The 18552-nt window shown below is 44.9% G+C and overlaps 1 protein-coding gene across 6 annotated transcripts in view; it reads right to left on the bottom strand.

Annotated features, from left to right (window-relative positions):
* Positions 1-18552, bottom strand: part of TBX15 (T-box 15) — a 174361-nt gene that overhangs the window by 82514 nt on the left and 73295 nt on the right. For all 6 annotated transcript variants that reach the window (XM_006028556.3, XM_025209983.1, XM_025209984.1 and 3 more), the window contains one exon: positions 12475-12688. In XM_006028556.3, coding sequence (XP_006028618.2) covers positions 12475-12688 — 214 coding nt within the window. The remainder of the gene's footprint in view (positions 1-12474; positions 12689-18552) is intronic.

Below are 18552 nucleotides of genomic sequence, written 5' to 3'. Positions count from 1 at the left end.
CCACCTATGCCCCCCCCAACCCCCCTTCCCACCGCCTCCTGAAAACCCCACATCCCACCAGCATACACCCCAAATGCCCAGTTGCCAGGTAAGATGAGACCTGCTGGCTGGAGCTGTGGCTGCAGGGACAGCTGTCCCCACATCGTGGTTAGTGAACAGGTTACAGGGAGCTCTAACTGGTCTGGTAAGAAAACCAAAAGCAAACAGCAAAACATATAGGTATTTAGAATTCATTTTATTATGATAGTGCCACTGGTAGGCTTCCAAATTGCTTTAACACTGTACATATATCAATAAAACATTTCCCAACTGATCACTGTCTCTCTTTCTCTCACTTTCTCTCTCTCTATATATATAGTGGTTTTTTGTTTTAAGCATGGAGAAACATGGATTTCAGAGTATTTTACAGAGTGACTTTGGGATTTTTTTGTCAGGGATTTTTCAGTTTTCAAATAGGAAACAGCAGAATTGCTACTAGGGAGGCAAGTGGCAGGACCCAGGCAGAGGAACCTTCTCAGAGCTGGCACCTTGCACCCAGCTGGAGGTGACTGACCTCCTGGCCAATTGGGGCCAGGAGGGCATGTTTTGCAAGTTCAAAGCAAGCACATCTTCTGGGTGATAGCTGCCCAGATGACTGGGAAGGGGGACAGGAGTGCTGCACAAAGGCCATGGCAGCTGGCCTAGAGGGGCAGATACCTGTACTGGCTGTGCAATCCCCATCCAGGTCTGACAGGTGTGCAGCAGGCCACAGCCAGACAGCAGCCCCCACTGCCAGACTACTGCAATGGGTAAAGGATGCAGGGACTCTTAGAGCTGCTTCAGCAGTCCAGCTGGCACAAGAGGTAGTGTCCCCAGGTACCAATTGGCTAGGCCCCAGAAGCTCCTGAGAGCAAGTAGCCCTGAGCTACTTGACAGGGCAGCTTTTTATACTGCTGGGGCCAGGACAAGGCAGCTTTTTATACTGCTAGGGACAGCACAGGTGTCGCTCCAGGCTCTAGCTCCCCCTGACTGCAGATCTGGGAAGAGCTAGGCAGGGTTATTTTGCCCCATATGGCACAATTTACCCCACACCAAAGTGCATGTCTGGGCACATGCACTGAGGCAAAAAGCCCCGGCTCAAATTTGCACCGCTTCTATTTGAGCTGCTGCAAGCACACATGCTCGCATGTGTGGACGCACCCCTTGAGTTCATCTGTTTTGCTCACTGCTTCTGTTTTGTGTACTCTACCACCTTTCTCACTGAGCAAAGCCCCAGACTCTACTTTAAGGTCAAATATCAGCCAATCCATTTTACAGACAATGCCAAATGGCAGGTAGCATAACATCCTTTCTATCCAAGCTGGAAATAGAAGGCAAATTTGTGATATGGCAGAACCCAATTTCTTCTGTGCTGCCTCAGAAAGAATCTGCCACATCTATATGCTTTCCTATGTGCCTTATGCATTCCAGAGCTGGAGAGAGCTAAGGGATAAGAAAAAAGAAATAGTTGTGTACCCCAACAGCAATATGTATGCATGTCAATTCCCCTCTCTAAATGGTGAGCTCCTGTTGTTGCTGTGAATGTCCAGGAAATAAACAAGAGGAAAGGCTTTTTTTGTGATATCTTTTATTAAACCAACTGTTGGGAGAGCTTGAGAAGCTGAGTCTCAGAAAAGCAGAGACTTCCTATGCCTGAGGAAAGGTGATTGCACCTGAAAGCTTGCTAAGAACTTTTTCCCAACTACTCAGTTGGTGTAATAAAAGATATCACATCTACTCAAAGAACCTTGCCTTCCTTCCTCAAGTTGTTGTCAGAAGTCCTTCAATATGAAGAAGACAGTCTTCCAGTAAATACGGAAGCCACTGGGGAGTCTGGATATGACTTAAGAGCTCCAGAAGGAAGAAGTGGATCCTGCTAATGTCAGGTCACAGCTCGTTCCCTTTGTCACTCTCATCTATAGAGGTGGATTTGCTCAAAGTGACTGATGCCTTGTCATATATCACAGCACCATTGGAGATGATTTAGTGTTCAGGTCTCCCAGGGATTGATGTTAATATCACATTTCTCTAAATTGGCCTTCATGGTGTCCTTAAATCTTCTTTTGCCCACCTCTAAGCTGGTGATCTGGGAGGATAGAAACTGTTTTGGGAGCTTGGTAACCTGTTCCAGTGTTTTACTACCTGCCTAGTGAGAAAATTTTTCCTAATATCTAACCTAAACTTCCCTTGATGAAACTTGAGACCATTGCTCTCGAGACTGTTGTTACTGCCCAGTAGAGTTATGCATGAATCTTTTCCCAGGCCCATCTTCTGGAAGTTAATGCATTTCCTTTGAGCACAAGGATTGTAAGTTTAGAGAAAGAGTGGCTGTTCTGTGGTTTTGTTGTGAAAGGTGTTGATCGCTGTAGTGCTAGAGATGTGTAGAGAGGTTTTGCATTTATTGTTAAGGTAGCATTGTATCTCATTTGGAGTCTGTTGATCAGAGGGGAGTTTGCTTCTGATTATGAGCTGGGCCAGGTTTGGGGGTTTCTTGAGGGCCAGGAGTTGGGGAACTGGAAATATTTCGATCAGGATGTGGACAGACATAACACTTGAACCATTCCAAGAATGTCACAGATTAGGATTCAGTTCACTACTATCCAGGGTAAGGATGTGTGGCAGGGCACTGCTTGTGCCTGCCCCTTTAAGATCAGAGCCAAACACCCAGCAGGTGCTTGATTGCGGCAGCCATTTTAGATCCCTGGCTACCTATAGAAACAGTTCAGTTTCCTACTGGCAGGCCAGGTAGCAACACTGCCTGGCTGCTGGTATCATCCTAGAGGTAAGGGAGGAGCTGTAGGGGATGGCTTGGAGGCTCCTGGTCCTGGGCATGACCTAAAACTGCACCCTGCCGGGAGTAGGTGGCCTGGTGGGGCTCTCAGTGGTGCAGGAGCCCCCAGGAAATGCCAGGCCAGTTACCACCCTGGTTAAAGGTGGTTTGGGATGCCTTAACCCCAGCCCCCACAACTGGGTGGGTTACCTGCTACTAGGGTGTGGAGGGCAGACCCCAGGGGAGAGAGTGGGGCTAGAGACTTAGACCTGATCAAGAGAGTACCCTTGACTGGTCAATGCTGGGGCTAGGACCAGAATGGTCAAAAGGGCCAGTGGCCCACTGCAAGGGATGCCCAGAGATAAGAGGGCCTGGGGTTTCCGACTGGCCTTGAAGGTGAGGCCAGGGCCTGTATGGCCAAAGGTCCCAGGGGGACCACACCTCAGAGGGGACAATAGTTTCAGGGAGCTAGATAGCCTGAATGAAGGTGGGGTAGGCCACCTGAATGGAGGGATCTTGGACGGGTCCTGATCAGAGAATTCTGGGGTCCAGTGTGGGGCTGGTGACTGTAAGAACCATGGATGCCATCTATGAGACATGGGTTGCAGTGTAGGAGAAGTACAGAGCTGCAGATAGAGCCCTTGGCATTGGGGCAAGAAATGGGCAGCCTCCTGTCTAATTAAGATTGTTAATTAATTAATTAATAACAAGGCATGGCAGGAGAGAAGGTGGGTCATAGGCAGGTGGGTGGGCCAAAGGTGAATCAGCCCTGAAAAGGCCCCCATGTTACAGGGTGTCTGCACATCTACTGCCAAGTGTTCTAAGTAGAACAGTCATGCTTTTGGCATTGCCATGCTGTCAAACCACCACCAGGAGGTGGTACTATATACCAGGGGAGTAAGGGGTGATAAGTAGTGTAGTGTGGGATGCCTGGAGGACCAACGAGACACTAGTCACGGGAAGCTTGGTTTCCACACATCACTAACCCACTTCAAGGAGGACCATTTCAAAACAAAACCTGAGTATCCAGGTAAACTTTTGAAATAGTCTAGGAAACTTAAACCATTGCAGATTGGCTTATACATAATCATAGAAAATTAGGGTTGGAAGGGACCTCAGGGGGTCATCTAGTCCAACCCCCACTCAAAGCGGATCATCCCCAACAAGATCATCCCAACCCAAGCAGCCTCTATGGGTAATCTGTTCCAGTGTTTTTCTACCTTCCTAGTAAGAATTTTTTTTTCCTAATATCTAACCTAAACTTCCCTTCCTGCAACTTGAGCCCATTTCTCCTTGTTCTGTCACCTGCCACCACTGAGAAGAGTCTAGTTCCATCCTCTTCAGAACCATCCTTCAGGTAGTTAAAGGCTGCTATTAAATCCCCTCTCAGTCATCTCTTCTCTTAACTAAATAAGCCCAGTTCCCTAAGCTTCCCCTCATAAGGCATGTCTTCCTCCCCCCTCGCCACTTTGTTGTCTTCCACTGGACTCTCTCCAATTTGTCCACATCCTTTCTGCAGTGGGGGGCCCAAAACAAGATACAATATTTCAGATGTGGCTTCCCCCGTGCTGAATAGAGGGGAACAATCCCTTCCCTTGATCTGCTAGCAACACTCCTACCAATGCAGCTTAGTATGCCATTAGCCTTCAGCATGCTGTATGTTTGGGTGTTTACAGTTTAAACTACAGTTTAAAATTGTTTAAGCATTATGTCTGTCTGATCTGTTTCTGTTATCCCTCTAAGCATACTGTTTCTATTTGCATAGAATCTTTTCCTTTAATTTGTAACTCAGCTTGTGTCTTAGGCACTCAATACCTGAAAATTGTCTGACAGCAATCCCAAATACACAGTTGTTCCAAATATAAGATATCACAAAAAATCCTTGGCTCTTGTATATAATATTTACTGCCATAACCCAAATGGTAAATGTCTGTGTCAGGGAACTAAAGGGGACTTGAATACTGATATTAATGTTTTAAAGACATATTCTTAACACTAGAGAGCGAGCTGGTGGAAGAGGTAAATAAGTGTTTTAACTATGATAGCTTAATTTGATTAGGCTTAGTTTGATTAGATTTTAATAGTGACAAGGTATAAGCTTGACTTTTCAAAGAATAATATTTTTATTTATTTGCAATTCAATTAAACTAAAGCCATTCACACAAAATCAAGGGAGTCCCATTACAAGCATCTTATCAGTTCTCAGTGTGAGCTTTGTAGAAAAGGGACTTGAAACAGGTTGCCTGTCCTGTTGACTTCTATAGGCAGGCTTTGCTCCCTGAGGAGCTCTCCAGCCAGTCTACCCAGATAAAACACAGTCTTTTAAACAAACAAAACACTAAAAAAATCCTGCTGTCCTGTACTAGACACTGGGAAGGAAAACTCTTTTGGCTCTAACCCCACAGCTTGCTGCCTCCTACACTCCAGACTTCCTTCATAGCCTGTCTGTGCTCTCTGCTGTGGTTTTTAAGAGCACAGTGAGTAAGTTCTTTATCAAGAACTTCATCACAACTGCAGCTACTGAATAGGGCTACCTTCCCCCTCTTAAGGGGACAAACCACCCCATAACAAGGACGTGGAAAAGATCTAGTTCCAAGGTGGAGTGAGACAGAATGCTCCTGGACCCCACTCCCTGCCTGCCCATGGCCCCATCTCATTTGCCCAATTGACTGCACGCTGACCCCGGGGGTCCCAGGCCAGTCTCTATGGAGACCTCACCTGCACACCTGCCCTCTGTCTGGTGCCATTGGTGGTGAGTGTGGGGAAGACGGGCCAGAGTCCCTAGGCAGAAGGGCCATGTCTGGTGGCAGCAGGGACACTAGCAGTGGCAGATGAAAGAAGCCACCACTGTGGGGCTGCTGGGAAACAGAGTCCAGCCACTACACCACCCCACTGAAAGCCTGTGGGGTGGGGGGTAGGATTGGTTGCACATGCCACAGCCCAAGCTGCCCCCCCACACCCACTGTGGCCCAGATTGAATCCCATATTTTACCCACCCCTGATTTAGACCATGTAACCAGGCCAGAGTGCTAATACTGATTGTGTATTTGGAGACGCATTTCCCTGAACAGAAAGAATGACATTTTCTATTTGAATTATTGAACATTATATAAGTGAACAGAACAATTTTTGTAGCAATCCTTTGCTAAGCTCAGGCTGACCTTCAGCCACTTTTCATTGCCTTCATGACCTGCCTGTATAAAGGAGAGGACCCCTTACTACACTTATCTCTTTGCTATTAGGGCATTTATGCTCCCTGTAAAGGTGAAACTTTAATATACTCAAGGTAGTAGGCAAAACCCCCCCCCCCATAATCATGTATTAAAGGACACCATAAAAACTAATGAAAAGACTGTGTAATGTAGCTCATGCTACAGGAGCAGAGACAGCAGGAGATAAAAAATACTCATCCAAGGGATCACAAACATAGAGTGCATAAATCACTGAGGGTGTACATGGAGGGAGAAAGGAAAGAAGAAAACACTCTCCCAGTTACAAACAACTAAGTAGGACATGGCCTGCAGAATGAGAGGATCCAAGTGTTATAAATCAAGGAAAGAAGCAGACAAGTAAATTATTTTCTATGGAAGCAAGGAGCTGTAAATTAGGCCTGTGCAAAGCAGCTAGTATTCGCTTTGGATTCGGCCAATTCGGAGGACATTGATTCAATTCGGTGATTCAAATCGCTGTCCCAATTTGATTTGGCCAAATCTGATTTGGAGTTTTGGCTGCTGCCGAATCTCTGAATCAGCCATGCCCATTCCCCACCCACTCTCCCAGCCTGGCAATGGCTGCTCAGCTCCTGGCACTAGGAAAAAAAAAAAGTCCCAGCACACTGGGTGCTGCCAGGTGTGTGGTGGGGGGGCAATCCCCTCTGCCCTGCACTGCCCCATACTGCATGGGGGGCTCTCCCTGAGCCCCTGATGCTGCTGTCCCAGCCCCGCCCCCCCGCCCCCACCATGGCTGCCCTGCCTGCTGTAGCTCCTTACCTTTAAGGAAAAAAAAATGAGGAAAACCCCCTGGACTCACCATTCCTGCCAGCAGGAGGGTAATCTCCGCTGCCCCCACTGCCCCACACCATGTGGGGGGGCTCTACTGGAGCCCCCTGAAGCCCCAAGGCTGCAGCAGGAGCAGTGAGTCCGGGGGGAAGGGGTTCTCTTTCTTAAAGGGCCAGAGCTGGGGCAGGTGGGGCAGCCATGGGGGGGCTGGCACAGCAGGGGGGGGTCAGAGGCCTCATAGCAGAGTCCCCCACATGCCATGGGGCAGTGGAGGGCAGTGGGGATAATCCCCCACCCGGCAGCACTGGTGAGTTGGGGCTTTTTTTTTTTTTTAAGCACAGAAGCTGGGGTGGGTGGAACAACCTTGGGGGGTTTGGGGGAGCAGGCAGGGGATGGGGCCTGACAGAGCCCCCCCTCCTCTGCCCCTACTTATCAGCTCCAAGTCTGGCTGCAGCTCCCTTTTTTCATCTTTTCTGAAGATTCGGAGAGCTTTGAATTGATTCGGACCTTTTAATTAATCCCCTGATTCAATTCAGATATGGAGATTCGGCCACCAAGTTGGGCCGAATCTCCTCTGAATCAAATCACCACCCAAAGCTTCACACAGCCCTACTGCAAATGTCTATCACAAATGCCTATGATGCAATGTGGTTTCCCATTTGGCCATTATGGGACTTGTATGACTTTGTATCAAAGGTTGCAGCCCATCCCCACAGGAAAGAATGAGTCTATCCAATAAAATGAAGTGAAATGTTTTGATGTGAAAAAAATCAGAGTGGTTTGGTTCAATCAAAAATGTCAAAATGAAATGTTTTGCATTTCCAAGTCAAAACTAGTTATAGCTTTTCATTCCACATAAGATTTTGATATTTCAACTTCTCATCCTGATTTAAGCTGAAGAAAATATTGAAATGTCAAAATTCCATCTTGTGGAATGCCTGTCCCAATTTCCACTCATCTCTGAGAATGTCAATAGAAACCTATGAAGCTGATAATAATGACTCATTTAAAGTATGTGCCAAAATATGCCTGAGAGAGAGAGGATGTGTGAACTCCCTTGTCCCCAACATCATCAGCTACACATATTTCACATGCTCAGTACTGGGATGTTTGATTTAAGATGGTGGAAACCAAGGAGCTTCAATTCATCTTCCAAACTTTCTAACTAGAAGCAATGGGGTATTTGATGAATCCCAAAGCAGCTTTCAACCCATAAATGCCTTTTTCCACTCTATACTGGTTAAATATCTTCTGAAAACAACATATACAGAAGAAACTGTACCATAATGCCACCCATTGTGAAACTAATACTCTTTCAAAAAACATACTTAAAAAATTATCAAGCTTATGAGAAGGATGGGACACTGACCTAGTCTCTGAATCAATAAAAGAGCAGACTGGAGCCATGTTTGGTGAAACATTCAGAAACTTCAGCTCTTCCTGGAGCAGAAAATGTATTTATTTATTTAACTTATTGCCCTATGTATTTTTATATTTAATCACCCATACCAATAAGCAAAATTATCTGGTTTTGAGAATTGCTGGAGAGTGAGAGCACTGAATTTCACTCATTTTGCCTTCACATGATTGCCTTTTGTAAGGTCTGTTCCAAATCCAGTAACACAGAAGTACTATAGTTGTAGGCTTTGCTTCCCTAGAATTTTCTAGCATGCTCATTTCACTTTCACTTTTTAGACCTCTGGAAGCATCAGACCATTCATATAAAAGCACAACTAGTGTTGAGAAATCCACAATATGACACAACAGAAAACTGTACTTTGATTTTAATGAATTTATATGTATTTATTTATGTTGTTGGTTAGTTTGTCCACTCAAATTACTTGGCAAACAAGCATAATATCAGAACTATAAACATCCAAGCAACTAACCATCTTTTTTTAAAATTGCAAATAATCTTCAGATACGTGGATAGATCCACTTCTTATTTATAGTGCCTTGATCCCATCAATGGAGCAATGAAATTGAAGTCAGAAATCTTGAATTCCAGCCTGAAATCCAATTGGGGATAATGGGCACTTTTACATGTGCTCCAGGGGTGGGGAGACTGGCACTTTTTAATTAAAGTGGCTCTAAAAGCCACTCTAATTAAAGCATCACTGCATCTTGTTTATCAGCGTCCTCACACTGTAAAAATGGTGGTGGGGGCACTTGAACTAAAGCTCATTCAACAAGCTTTAGATAAAGAGCCCACATCACTATTTTTTACCATGGGGACACTGGTGCACAAGATGCAGGAGGCTGCTGGAGCACAGCAATTGCCACACTCTGATGCACTGGAATTCCAATGTGTTGGAGCAGCCTCTGCTTCTGCATAGGCACCCAATGGTATTTACCTTCTTTGGTAAAGTGTTTCAACATCAACAGGTGAAAAGTGTAAGATTATGTATTAATCAATTTGAGTTGCACTGGCTCTTCCTTTTAGGATAGAAAAACATATACTTAAATCTGAAACAATGATAACAGCAAGGAATCTGTCAGTCCTATAATGAGAGTAGCTCTAAATCTAGTAATAAGATTGGCACGCCTAGTGATGAGAGAACCTGCAATGGTCACAAGGCTTAGTACAGCTCTGACCATCTCCCAAGTAAAACTGTTTGACCCTATTTTTTCCCAAGGTATCTGATTTCCTTACAGCTACAAAACAAAGGCAAGCAACTCACAAAAACCATCTAAAAAATCAAAGGTCTACCTGTGCTAGACAGACACTGGAAGCTCAGAGAAGGAAAATTATTATAAATAATGAAAAATAATAAGTGTTTTTCAATCCTTCAGAAAGAATCAATGTGCATTTTTTTTAATTGTCTACCCTAAAACTGATTAACTTGTTTTTCATGATTTCTCTGTCCGTGGTGCTGATTTGTTTTTTTGCAAAATTAACTGGTATTAAAAGGCCACTAATTTCATAGAATCATAGAAAGTTAGGGTTGGAAGGGACCTCAGGAGTTCATCTAATCCAACCCCCTGCTCAAAGCAGGACCATCCCCAACTAGATCATCCCAGCCAAAGCTTTGTCTAGCTGGGTTTTAAAAACCTCCAAGGATGGAGATTTCACCACCTCTCTGGGTAACCTGTTCCAGTGTTTTACTACCCTCCTACTGAGAAAATTCTTCCTAATATCTAACCTAAACTTCCCTTGCTGCAACTTGAGACTGTTGCTTCATTTTCTGTCATCTGCCATGACTGAGAACAGTCTAGCTCCATCCTCTTTCAAACCCTGCTTCAGGTAGTTGAAGGCTGAGAGGTGACTTAATAGCAGTCTCCTCTTCCCTAGACTAAATAAGCCCAGTTCCATCAGTCTTCCCTCATAAGTCATGTTCCCCAGCCCCCTCATCATTTCTGTTGCCTTCCTTTGCACTCTCTCCAATTTCTCGACATCCTTTCTGTAGTGGAGAGCCCAAAACTAAACACAGTACTCCAGGTCTGGCATCATTAGGGCTGAAGAGAGGGGAATTATTACTTCCCTTAACTTACTGGCAACACGCCTACCAATGCAGCTCAGTATGTCTTTAGCCTTCTTGGCAACAAAAGCACACTGCTGGTTCATCCAGTTTATTGTCCACTGTAATCCCCAGGTCCTTCTCTGCAGACCTGCTGCCCACCCAGTCAGCCCACAGCCTGTACTGGTGCATGGGATTGTTCCATTCTAAGTGCAGGACTTTGCACTTGTCCTTGTTGAACCTCATGGGTGCATCCACACATGCAGACATGTGCACTTGCAGCAGCTCAAATAAGAGCAGCACACATGCCTGAATATGCACTTTGATGTGGGACAAGTTGTGCCACGTGGGGCAAACTAACTCTGCTCAGCTCCCCCTGGATCTTCAGCCAGGGGTAGCTAGAGCCTGGGGCCACCACCTGTGCTGGGTCCGCTCAGCATGTACAGAGCCCATGTCGGGCACTGCTGTGCTGCCACTGTGCCTGCAGCCGGGCCACAGCCCAGCTGGCTGCTGCTGCCAGCTCTGCAGGGGGTGGGTGGGAAGGCTCCCGTTCAAGCCCACATCCCCCATCACTGTCCACATCCCCCCACACACCCCACACCCCCCTTACATCCCTACGCTACTCCTCGCACACCTCCACACCCACTGTACCCCCATACCCATAAACCCTCCCACTTCCATATCCCTAACTTACCTGGAACAGTGCCTGGGTCCTGGTCATGCCATAGCTTTGCACCGCTTCTGTTTGCCTCAGCACACTAACGGTGTGCTCCCTGCATGCTGGGGCAGCAGAATCACCATAGAGATGCTCTGGCTAGAAACCAGAGTGTCTCTCTGGAGCACCAGCTTCTGGGTTGCCTCAGGGCATGGTCCTAGACCGTATCTTGCCCTGCTCTTTTTCTGTGGGATTTTTATTTTATACCTGGAATTCCAGGTATCAAATTTTCAGCTCATGCTGCAAATATGTAGCATGGGAAACTTTTTTTTTTTTGTTCCCAACGTGCCTCTTGCATTGTCTCAAACTGCTTTGAGATGCTGCAGGAGGCACATGCACGCTCGGCCATGAGATTTCTCTTGGCCCAATCCTCCAATTTGTCTAAATCACTCTGAATCCTAGTCCTACCCTCCAGTGTATCTACTACTCTCCCCCAGCTTGGCGTCATCTGCAAACTTGCTGAGGGTGCACTCAATGCCATCTTCCAGGTCATTGATGAAGACACTGAACACAACTGGTCCCAGTACTGACCTCTGCGGCACTCCACTTGATACCAGCTGCCAACTAGACATCAAGTCATTGATTAGTACTCCCTGAGCCCAATGCTCCATCCATTTTTCTATCTACTTTTACAGTTCATTCATTCATTCATTCATTCAATTATTCAGCTCCCTCAGCACCCTTGGGCATATCCCATCCAGCCCCATGGACTTGTACATGTCCAGATTTTCTAAGTAGTCCCTAACCTGTTGTTTCACCACTGAGGGCTGCTCACCTCCTTCCCAAACTGTGCTGCCAGGTACAGTAGTCTAGGAGCTGAACTTGCCTGAGAAGACTGAAGTAAAAAGGACATTGAGCACTTCAGCCTTTTCTGCATCCTCTGTCACAAGGTTGCCTCCCCCATTTAAACCCTTCAAATTAATACACAGTTGGACTCATGAGGCCTATTCCAAACTTCTGGATTCTAGGAAATAGTAAGATTAATCTCAGATTTTGCTTGACTAACCAAATTTTAAGCATTTCCATTGCACACACATCAGAGAGTCTTCCACTGTGGGTGATAGTGCAAAAGGATGAACTTTCTTTCAAAAAAATCCTAAGGAATTCATATTTCTTTCCAAACCAAACCTGAAATTCAGCTATTTGTCATTCAGAACAAAACAGCCACTGTTTTATCCAGTTATAACTGCAGGATGATTTTAGGTTAGCACGAAGCTGAGTTAGAATGCAGCCAGGACAAGCAGAACTACCCTCATGAATAGGGCTCAAATGACCAAGATTTCAATTTTATATCTCATCTTCAAGAAAGTACTGCCAACAGCACAGCCACCACTTCCTGAGTACTCAATTAAAGGGAAGGCTATCACCAACTACTTACTGCAGCACAAGGAGGCCCATAACTAAGACAACTTTTTGTTGGAAGGGAGAAAGGTAGTTAGTTTTTAAAAACATCTATAACCACATAAAAAAATTCCTTTTTCTCCCCAACTGGGCAACAAGCTAGGGATGTCTTACCTGCCTGCTTTAGTGATGATCATCTCAGTCCCAATGTCATGGAACCTCTTCCAAAGGTCAGCACATTGCAGCTCTACTTGGATCTCCTCCATGGAGGAAGGAGGAGGTGGCTGGGGACCTGAGCCACCAGAAGTGAGGTCAGAATGGGAGCCAAATGAGCAGGATGTTCTTTCTGCCAGCACTTCTGTATCCGAACCAGTACTCTGCTCTGAATCTGAAAAACAAACACATAGGGTAAGACACTCCAACCCTACTACCCAAGAAAAGCAAAAAATACCAATATTTCAAAACTTTAGAGAGTGGTGCAAAGACATTTTATGATGGCCTTTTATTATATATTTTATGGTTTGCTGTAATTTACAACCTGTTTTCTGGTTTCACATTTTCAAAATGCATCTGGTGTTTTAGTAAAGTTCTAGAAACAGATTTTGAAAAGAGAGAGCCACAATACAACATAAAATATAAATAGTAGCAAATATCACAGGGATTTCAGGAATGGAGCAAGAATGTAAATTTAAAAAAATAAAGAAAAAATAGCCTTTACTTTCATTCCAAGATTAGATGGGCTCACTGGAAAGTATGCACAATTTAATTACATAGCATGAAGACTTTTCTATTTGGGCAGGCATTTAGCAAGCAAAGCTAGGCTGAAATGTTGTTCAGTAGGTCCCACTTTACTTTCTTCCATTTTTTTTGTTTTATTTATTCTAGTTGTCATTTTAAGTTTTTCTGCTTCTCTTCCTGAAAATTGCCTTGAGTCTTTGTTGGGAAGGGAAGCATATAAACTGTATAATTAAAGTAAGTAAATAAATCCTAAACTTCTACTGTAGGACTGGTTATTTTTCAACAGTGTCTTTTTTTCCTTTTAATATTCTTGTCATCAAAAATATTAAAGGCTTTTTCTCATTTGGTTTAGGTTTTTAATCAGCCCCTCTTTGAAAAAAAAACCCATGTGATTTGTTCCTGTAATACATATTTTAGAACTATGACATTTCCTGGAAAAATGACCATGCAGCATTTAAGAAGGAAAATGCTCTAGGCTACTGAAGGAGGGAAGATAAACATGTGGAATGAGTTACTGGGAAAGCAATTAAAGTATTTCAAAAGACACCTAGATCTGTTTATGGAGAAGAAAGAGTACAGGGTTCTGGTTAAAAAATCAGAGATGAGACTGAGATCAACCAAAATAAATGCTAGCATGTTAGGCCAGGTGGCCATGTCCTGTGCTGAAATATCTTTTGTTTTCATAAGAAACAGCTTTTGTGATCTGGATAGTGTTACATGGCAGGGGTAAATCAGAATTCTGTTGAACAGCACTGTTACTTTCCAGTGGGTTAAGAAAAAACCCATGAAAAAAACTGTCATTTTAAATGGGTTGCCTTATTTTTTTTAATGGATCTTATAACAAACTAATAATGATGTTAACTAGGTATTGCTAAGTATTACTAATAATTAAAGATACACATAGGGCACATCTACATATGCACTTTAATGCTCAGTGGCTTATTTTATACGCATTAAAGGAGCATGTAAAAAAACATGCTATTATGCTACTGCACAGTATAATAGACAACTGCACATTAAGCATCACCTAAAAGGTGTGTGCTTGTGCTACTGCACATTAGCGCATCCTAACATGTATTAATTTAGTATCTCACATTGGAAGGTGCCTATAGATGTGCTGCAGGGCTGCTCCGACACCTTGTAATTACAACATGTCAGAACAGACTCAATTAATTGAGTCTGCTGAAGCATGGTAATTGCTGCACTCCAGCCAGCCTCCATGTATCATGTACTCATAGATTTCATAGACTTCATAGACATTAGAGCTGGAAAGGACCTCGCAAGATCATGGGGTCCAGCCCTGGTCTCACCAAGGCTGAGTAAAGTGGGAGAATGACCTCCTGGGTCTTGTTTGAGATGTATCAGAAGTTGCAGGCCAGAGTTTTGTTTGCTTTGCCTGCTGCAGTATTGCATTGGTGGCTCATGTTCATCTTGTGGTCAATCATGACCTCCAAGTCTCTTTCAGACATGATGCTAGCTAGCATAGCACTGCTGAGCCCGTAAGTGTGGTGTGGGTTCTTCAAGCTAATTGGCCTGTAGTTCCCTGGATCTTCCCTTCTCCCTTTCTTGAAGATAGGCACCACATTGGCCCTCTTCCAATCATCAGGCACCACGCCTGAGCGCCACGAGTTCTCAAATATCCTTGCCATAGGACATACTATAATGTCAGCTAGTTCCTTTAGCACTCTTGGGTGCATTCCATTTGGGCCAGCTAATTTGTGGATGTCTAGCTTCTCAAGGTGTCCCCTCACAAGATCAATGGTAATGATGGGTGCAGGTTCGTCCTTCCCCTGGTGATCCTGCCTCTTGTTAGGCAGAGTGATCCCACCGGGATGATGGAAAACTGACACGACGTAGTCATTAAGGAGATGTCAGTTATCAGCTGCCGAACTTGGTTTAGTAAGGGTCCGGTGTTACCCTTGTTCTTTTTCCAACTTCCCACATATTTAAAGAAGGACTTTTTATTGTCCTTGATTTGAGTGGCCAGTTTAAACTTGGTTTCAGCCTTGGCTTTCCTAGTCTGCTCCCTGCAAGAGTAGGCTAGTGCTGAGTACTCCTACTTAGTGATGCTTCCCATCTTCTATCCTTTATGTTTCTTTTTTTAAGTGCAGGAGGTCCTTGTTCCCTAGTGAGCCAAGGGGGTCATCCAGCCCCTTTGCTACTTTTTCTGTGGGTTGAAATGGATTTCCCTTCTGCTTCAAGGATTGCATCCTTGAGGAGTGACCCTTCATCATGGACTTTCCTCCCTGCCAGATTGTGATTTCTCAAGGCCTGAACAACTAGGCTCCTAAGCTTGTGAAAGTTGGCCTTCCTAAAGTTGAGGACTCCCGTATTGCTGACTGACTTGCCAGCTTTGCAGTGAATAGAGAAAGTGATTAACTCATGGTCACTGTCTCCCAGCTTCCCTTTGATTCTCAGGTCACTGACTAGATCATGAGCAACTGGTGCCTCCTGGCTCTGGGGTGGCACCAACAGCCGATTGCTGACAGAGGAGAGAGGGGTCCCCCAGAAGTGCTGGTGGCAAACCAGAAGTGCCACCAGCGCTCCTCATGGCGGGGCACTGGCTGGCACTCCCGACTCCCTGGCTGGTGAGGGCCAATATTGGGGGGGCACATGCCCCCACCCCGCCATGTTCCCCCTATGCATCGCCTATAGACTAAATCATCCCCTTTGGCCAGTACCAGATCCAGCAGCACCTTGCCCCTTGTCAGTCCATAGACTTCTTGAGACAAATAAAGCTCATCAGTGTTTGTGAGGAAGCACTGTGACTGACTGGATTGGCTGAGTGCTCTTCCCAAGAGATGTCAGGGTAGTTGGTCACCCATGACAGTCATACACAGAGAGCATGCAGCCTCAGACAGTTCCCTGGCAAACTCGTGGTCAAGTTCTTGCTCTTGATTAGGAGGTCTGTAGTAGATTCCTACCGTTACATCCCCTTCACCACATTCCCCCCTTATTCTTACCCAGAGGGTCTCAGGTCGCCCTCCTTGGTTGCCAATCTCAGCTTGTAGGGAAGTGTATTGCTCTTTCACATAGAAAGCTACACCTCCACCCTTTCTTGTAATATGATCTCTCCTGTACAGGGTATAGCCATCTATACCTGTGGTCCAGTCATAAGCGGAGTCCCAGCAGGTTTCTATTATCCCTATAAGATCGTAGTCATTACTGTTTAGGAGTAGGGCAAACTCCTCCTGTTTGTTGCCCAGGCTCCTGGCATTTCTGTAAAGGCAAGTGAGCTTGCCATTGAAGGTCCTAAGTTTCCCTAGATTCCTGGAAAAGCCCGGTCCCTGGGGTGGGGTAGGAGTTTGTTTCCTTGTACAGCCTAACCTAATGGTTTAGTGGCTGATGCTTGGTGGGCTTGCACCAGTGATTATGTGCCCATTCCCTGGCGAACTTAGTTTAAAACCCAGTCAGGCAGGTCAGCCATTCTGGCTGTTTCATGTATTAGTGTCTCCACACTTCAAAATGGCAGTGAGGGTGCTTGAATTAAAGCTTGTTGAATGAGCTTTAGTTCAAGTCCCCCGCCATCATTTTGAAGCGCAGGGGTGCTAATACATGGAACACTGCAACACTTTAATTAGAGAGGCTCTTGGAGCTGCTCTAGTTAAAGCACCGCTCCACCCCTGGAGTACATGTAGAAGTGCCCATAGGTACTTAATTTAATGTGCACTAGGAAAAGGGCATTAATGCACATGTAGACATGCTCAGGGGCTTTCAGGTCACTGGATTCCAGGAAGTTTTGCAAATTTTAAGAAAAGAGAACTAAATGATATATGCAGAGATCACTTTGCTATCCCCTCAATTACAGCTACTTCTATGGGCAATGAAGAAAATTATTTAAGGGGATGTAGGAATATTACATGCAATTTAATACAGGAGATGAAGAAGAACACAATTAAGAAGTGGAATGTAATATTTTGTGTTAAAATTTAGCGAAAACATGAAGGAGCTCATTACAAACAGGGGCAGGGAATCTTTAAGAAAGACAAGGGCCAAAACAAAGGGCATATGTTCAGTAATGACTTACTGAATCTCTACCATAAGCTGCTGCTGCTACATGTAAATATTCCTTGGAAACCTCATAACCAAGTGATCACTGGGCACAAACTGCTGAGTCATAGCACTTGACAGTTGTAAATTCAAGATGCCACTGGCTACCCTTTTTTTTTTGTAACAGTCCTGATCGAACCTGGCAATCTTTAACTCAAAAACATTTTCATGCGCATTAAAGCTTATTAAAGTTATGCCTGCAGCAATTTGGGGAGCTGGCATGTACCATTCAGGAATGTTGTGTGAGGCAACAAACTCTCTGCTAACTCTATTTTGAATATTCAGTCTTTTGTTTCTCTGTTGTCTTTTCACCTCTGTGCTGGGCGATAACTCCAAAGGGAGAGTTACTGAGCTATAATACAAGAGGGTCATTCAATGAAGGTGGTCCTTTCATCAAATACAAACAACCTAGTTCAGACATGTCAAAGATGTATCACATTGGGCTCCTAAAGGGGCCTGGAATTTTGGGGAAGGGTGAGAGCAGGTAGAGCTCGCTGTTAAGCTCCAAACTAGGGAGCCCTGTTGGGGACATGTCATCAGCAGGGGTCAGGAGACAGCTACGTTAACTCCTATGCTACCTCTCACTCTGCTGCAACTGCCACCACTCAACCCATCACCATTAATTGCCCTGCTGCTACCACCAGGCCTTGATCCAGCCCACAAGAAGCCCCATGGTTCAGATCTATCCTAGGAGCACAGGTGAGTTTGTGCTATGTCAGCTACCACCAAGGACAACTGGAATGTCAAGAGGAAGATTACCTTAGCAATACAATTGCCTGGCAGAGGCCTATGATTACATGAGGAATGAAGGCTGAACAGAGAACCACCTGACAGAAGGGCTGGAAGGATAGAAAAAGGCAAGAGCTGTTTGATCTCTTTAGTCATTTTCAGCTGCCCAAGATGAAGTTGATGGGTGCAAAAAGATAAGGGAGACCCTCCCCACCTGAGCACAGACATCTTTTGATCTGCAAGGGAGGGTGATCTAGCATAAAGGCCACTGCATTTAGGAGCTTTGGTTGATTTGCTTATGGCCTGTAAGTTCTTGGGCTTTTTCCTTTAAGAAAAAGAAATGGTGATTAGGAGCTCTATGCAAAGCTTATCATCACATGTGTTTGCTTGCATCTGCATTGTGGTTCCAGAAGCCTTAAAGTATAAACCAGGAGGCTCACACCTTTGATGAGATTCTGAAAAATAGTCTGTCAAACAAAGTTTTCCAATATGGAGCCTGCCTCTAGTGGAATCCTGATCTTATTCCATTCTGCTTAAATGCAAAATGAGCTGAGAGCATTCTGTTCCTCGAAGTCAGACTCCGTGATGTGTGTATATGCTTAGCCCCTGAGCTTCTGACTAGAGACTTTTCCCACAGTAATACCCATTACACTATGTTTCAGCCTTTCCCCATCTCCTCACCACCACAGTGAAGGGATAGGTGATGCACTCTTTCTGTTCCTCAGCTTCTTTTCA

The sequence above is a fragment of the Alligator sinensis genome, unplaced genomic scaffold (assembly GCF_000455745.1).
Source record: "Alligator sinensis unplaced genomic scaffold, ASM45574v1 scaffold422_1, whole genome shotgun sequence".
In the NCBI taxonomy this organism is placed as follows: domain Eukaryota; kingdom Metazoa; phylum Chordata; order Crocodylia; family Alligatoridae; genus Alligator; species Alligator sinensis.
The sequence above is the reverse complement of the archived record's forward strand: the minus strand, read 5'-3'. Positions and strand labels throughout refer to the sequence as shown.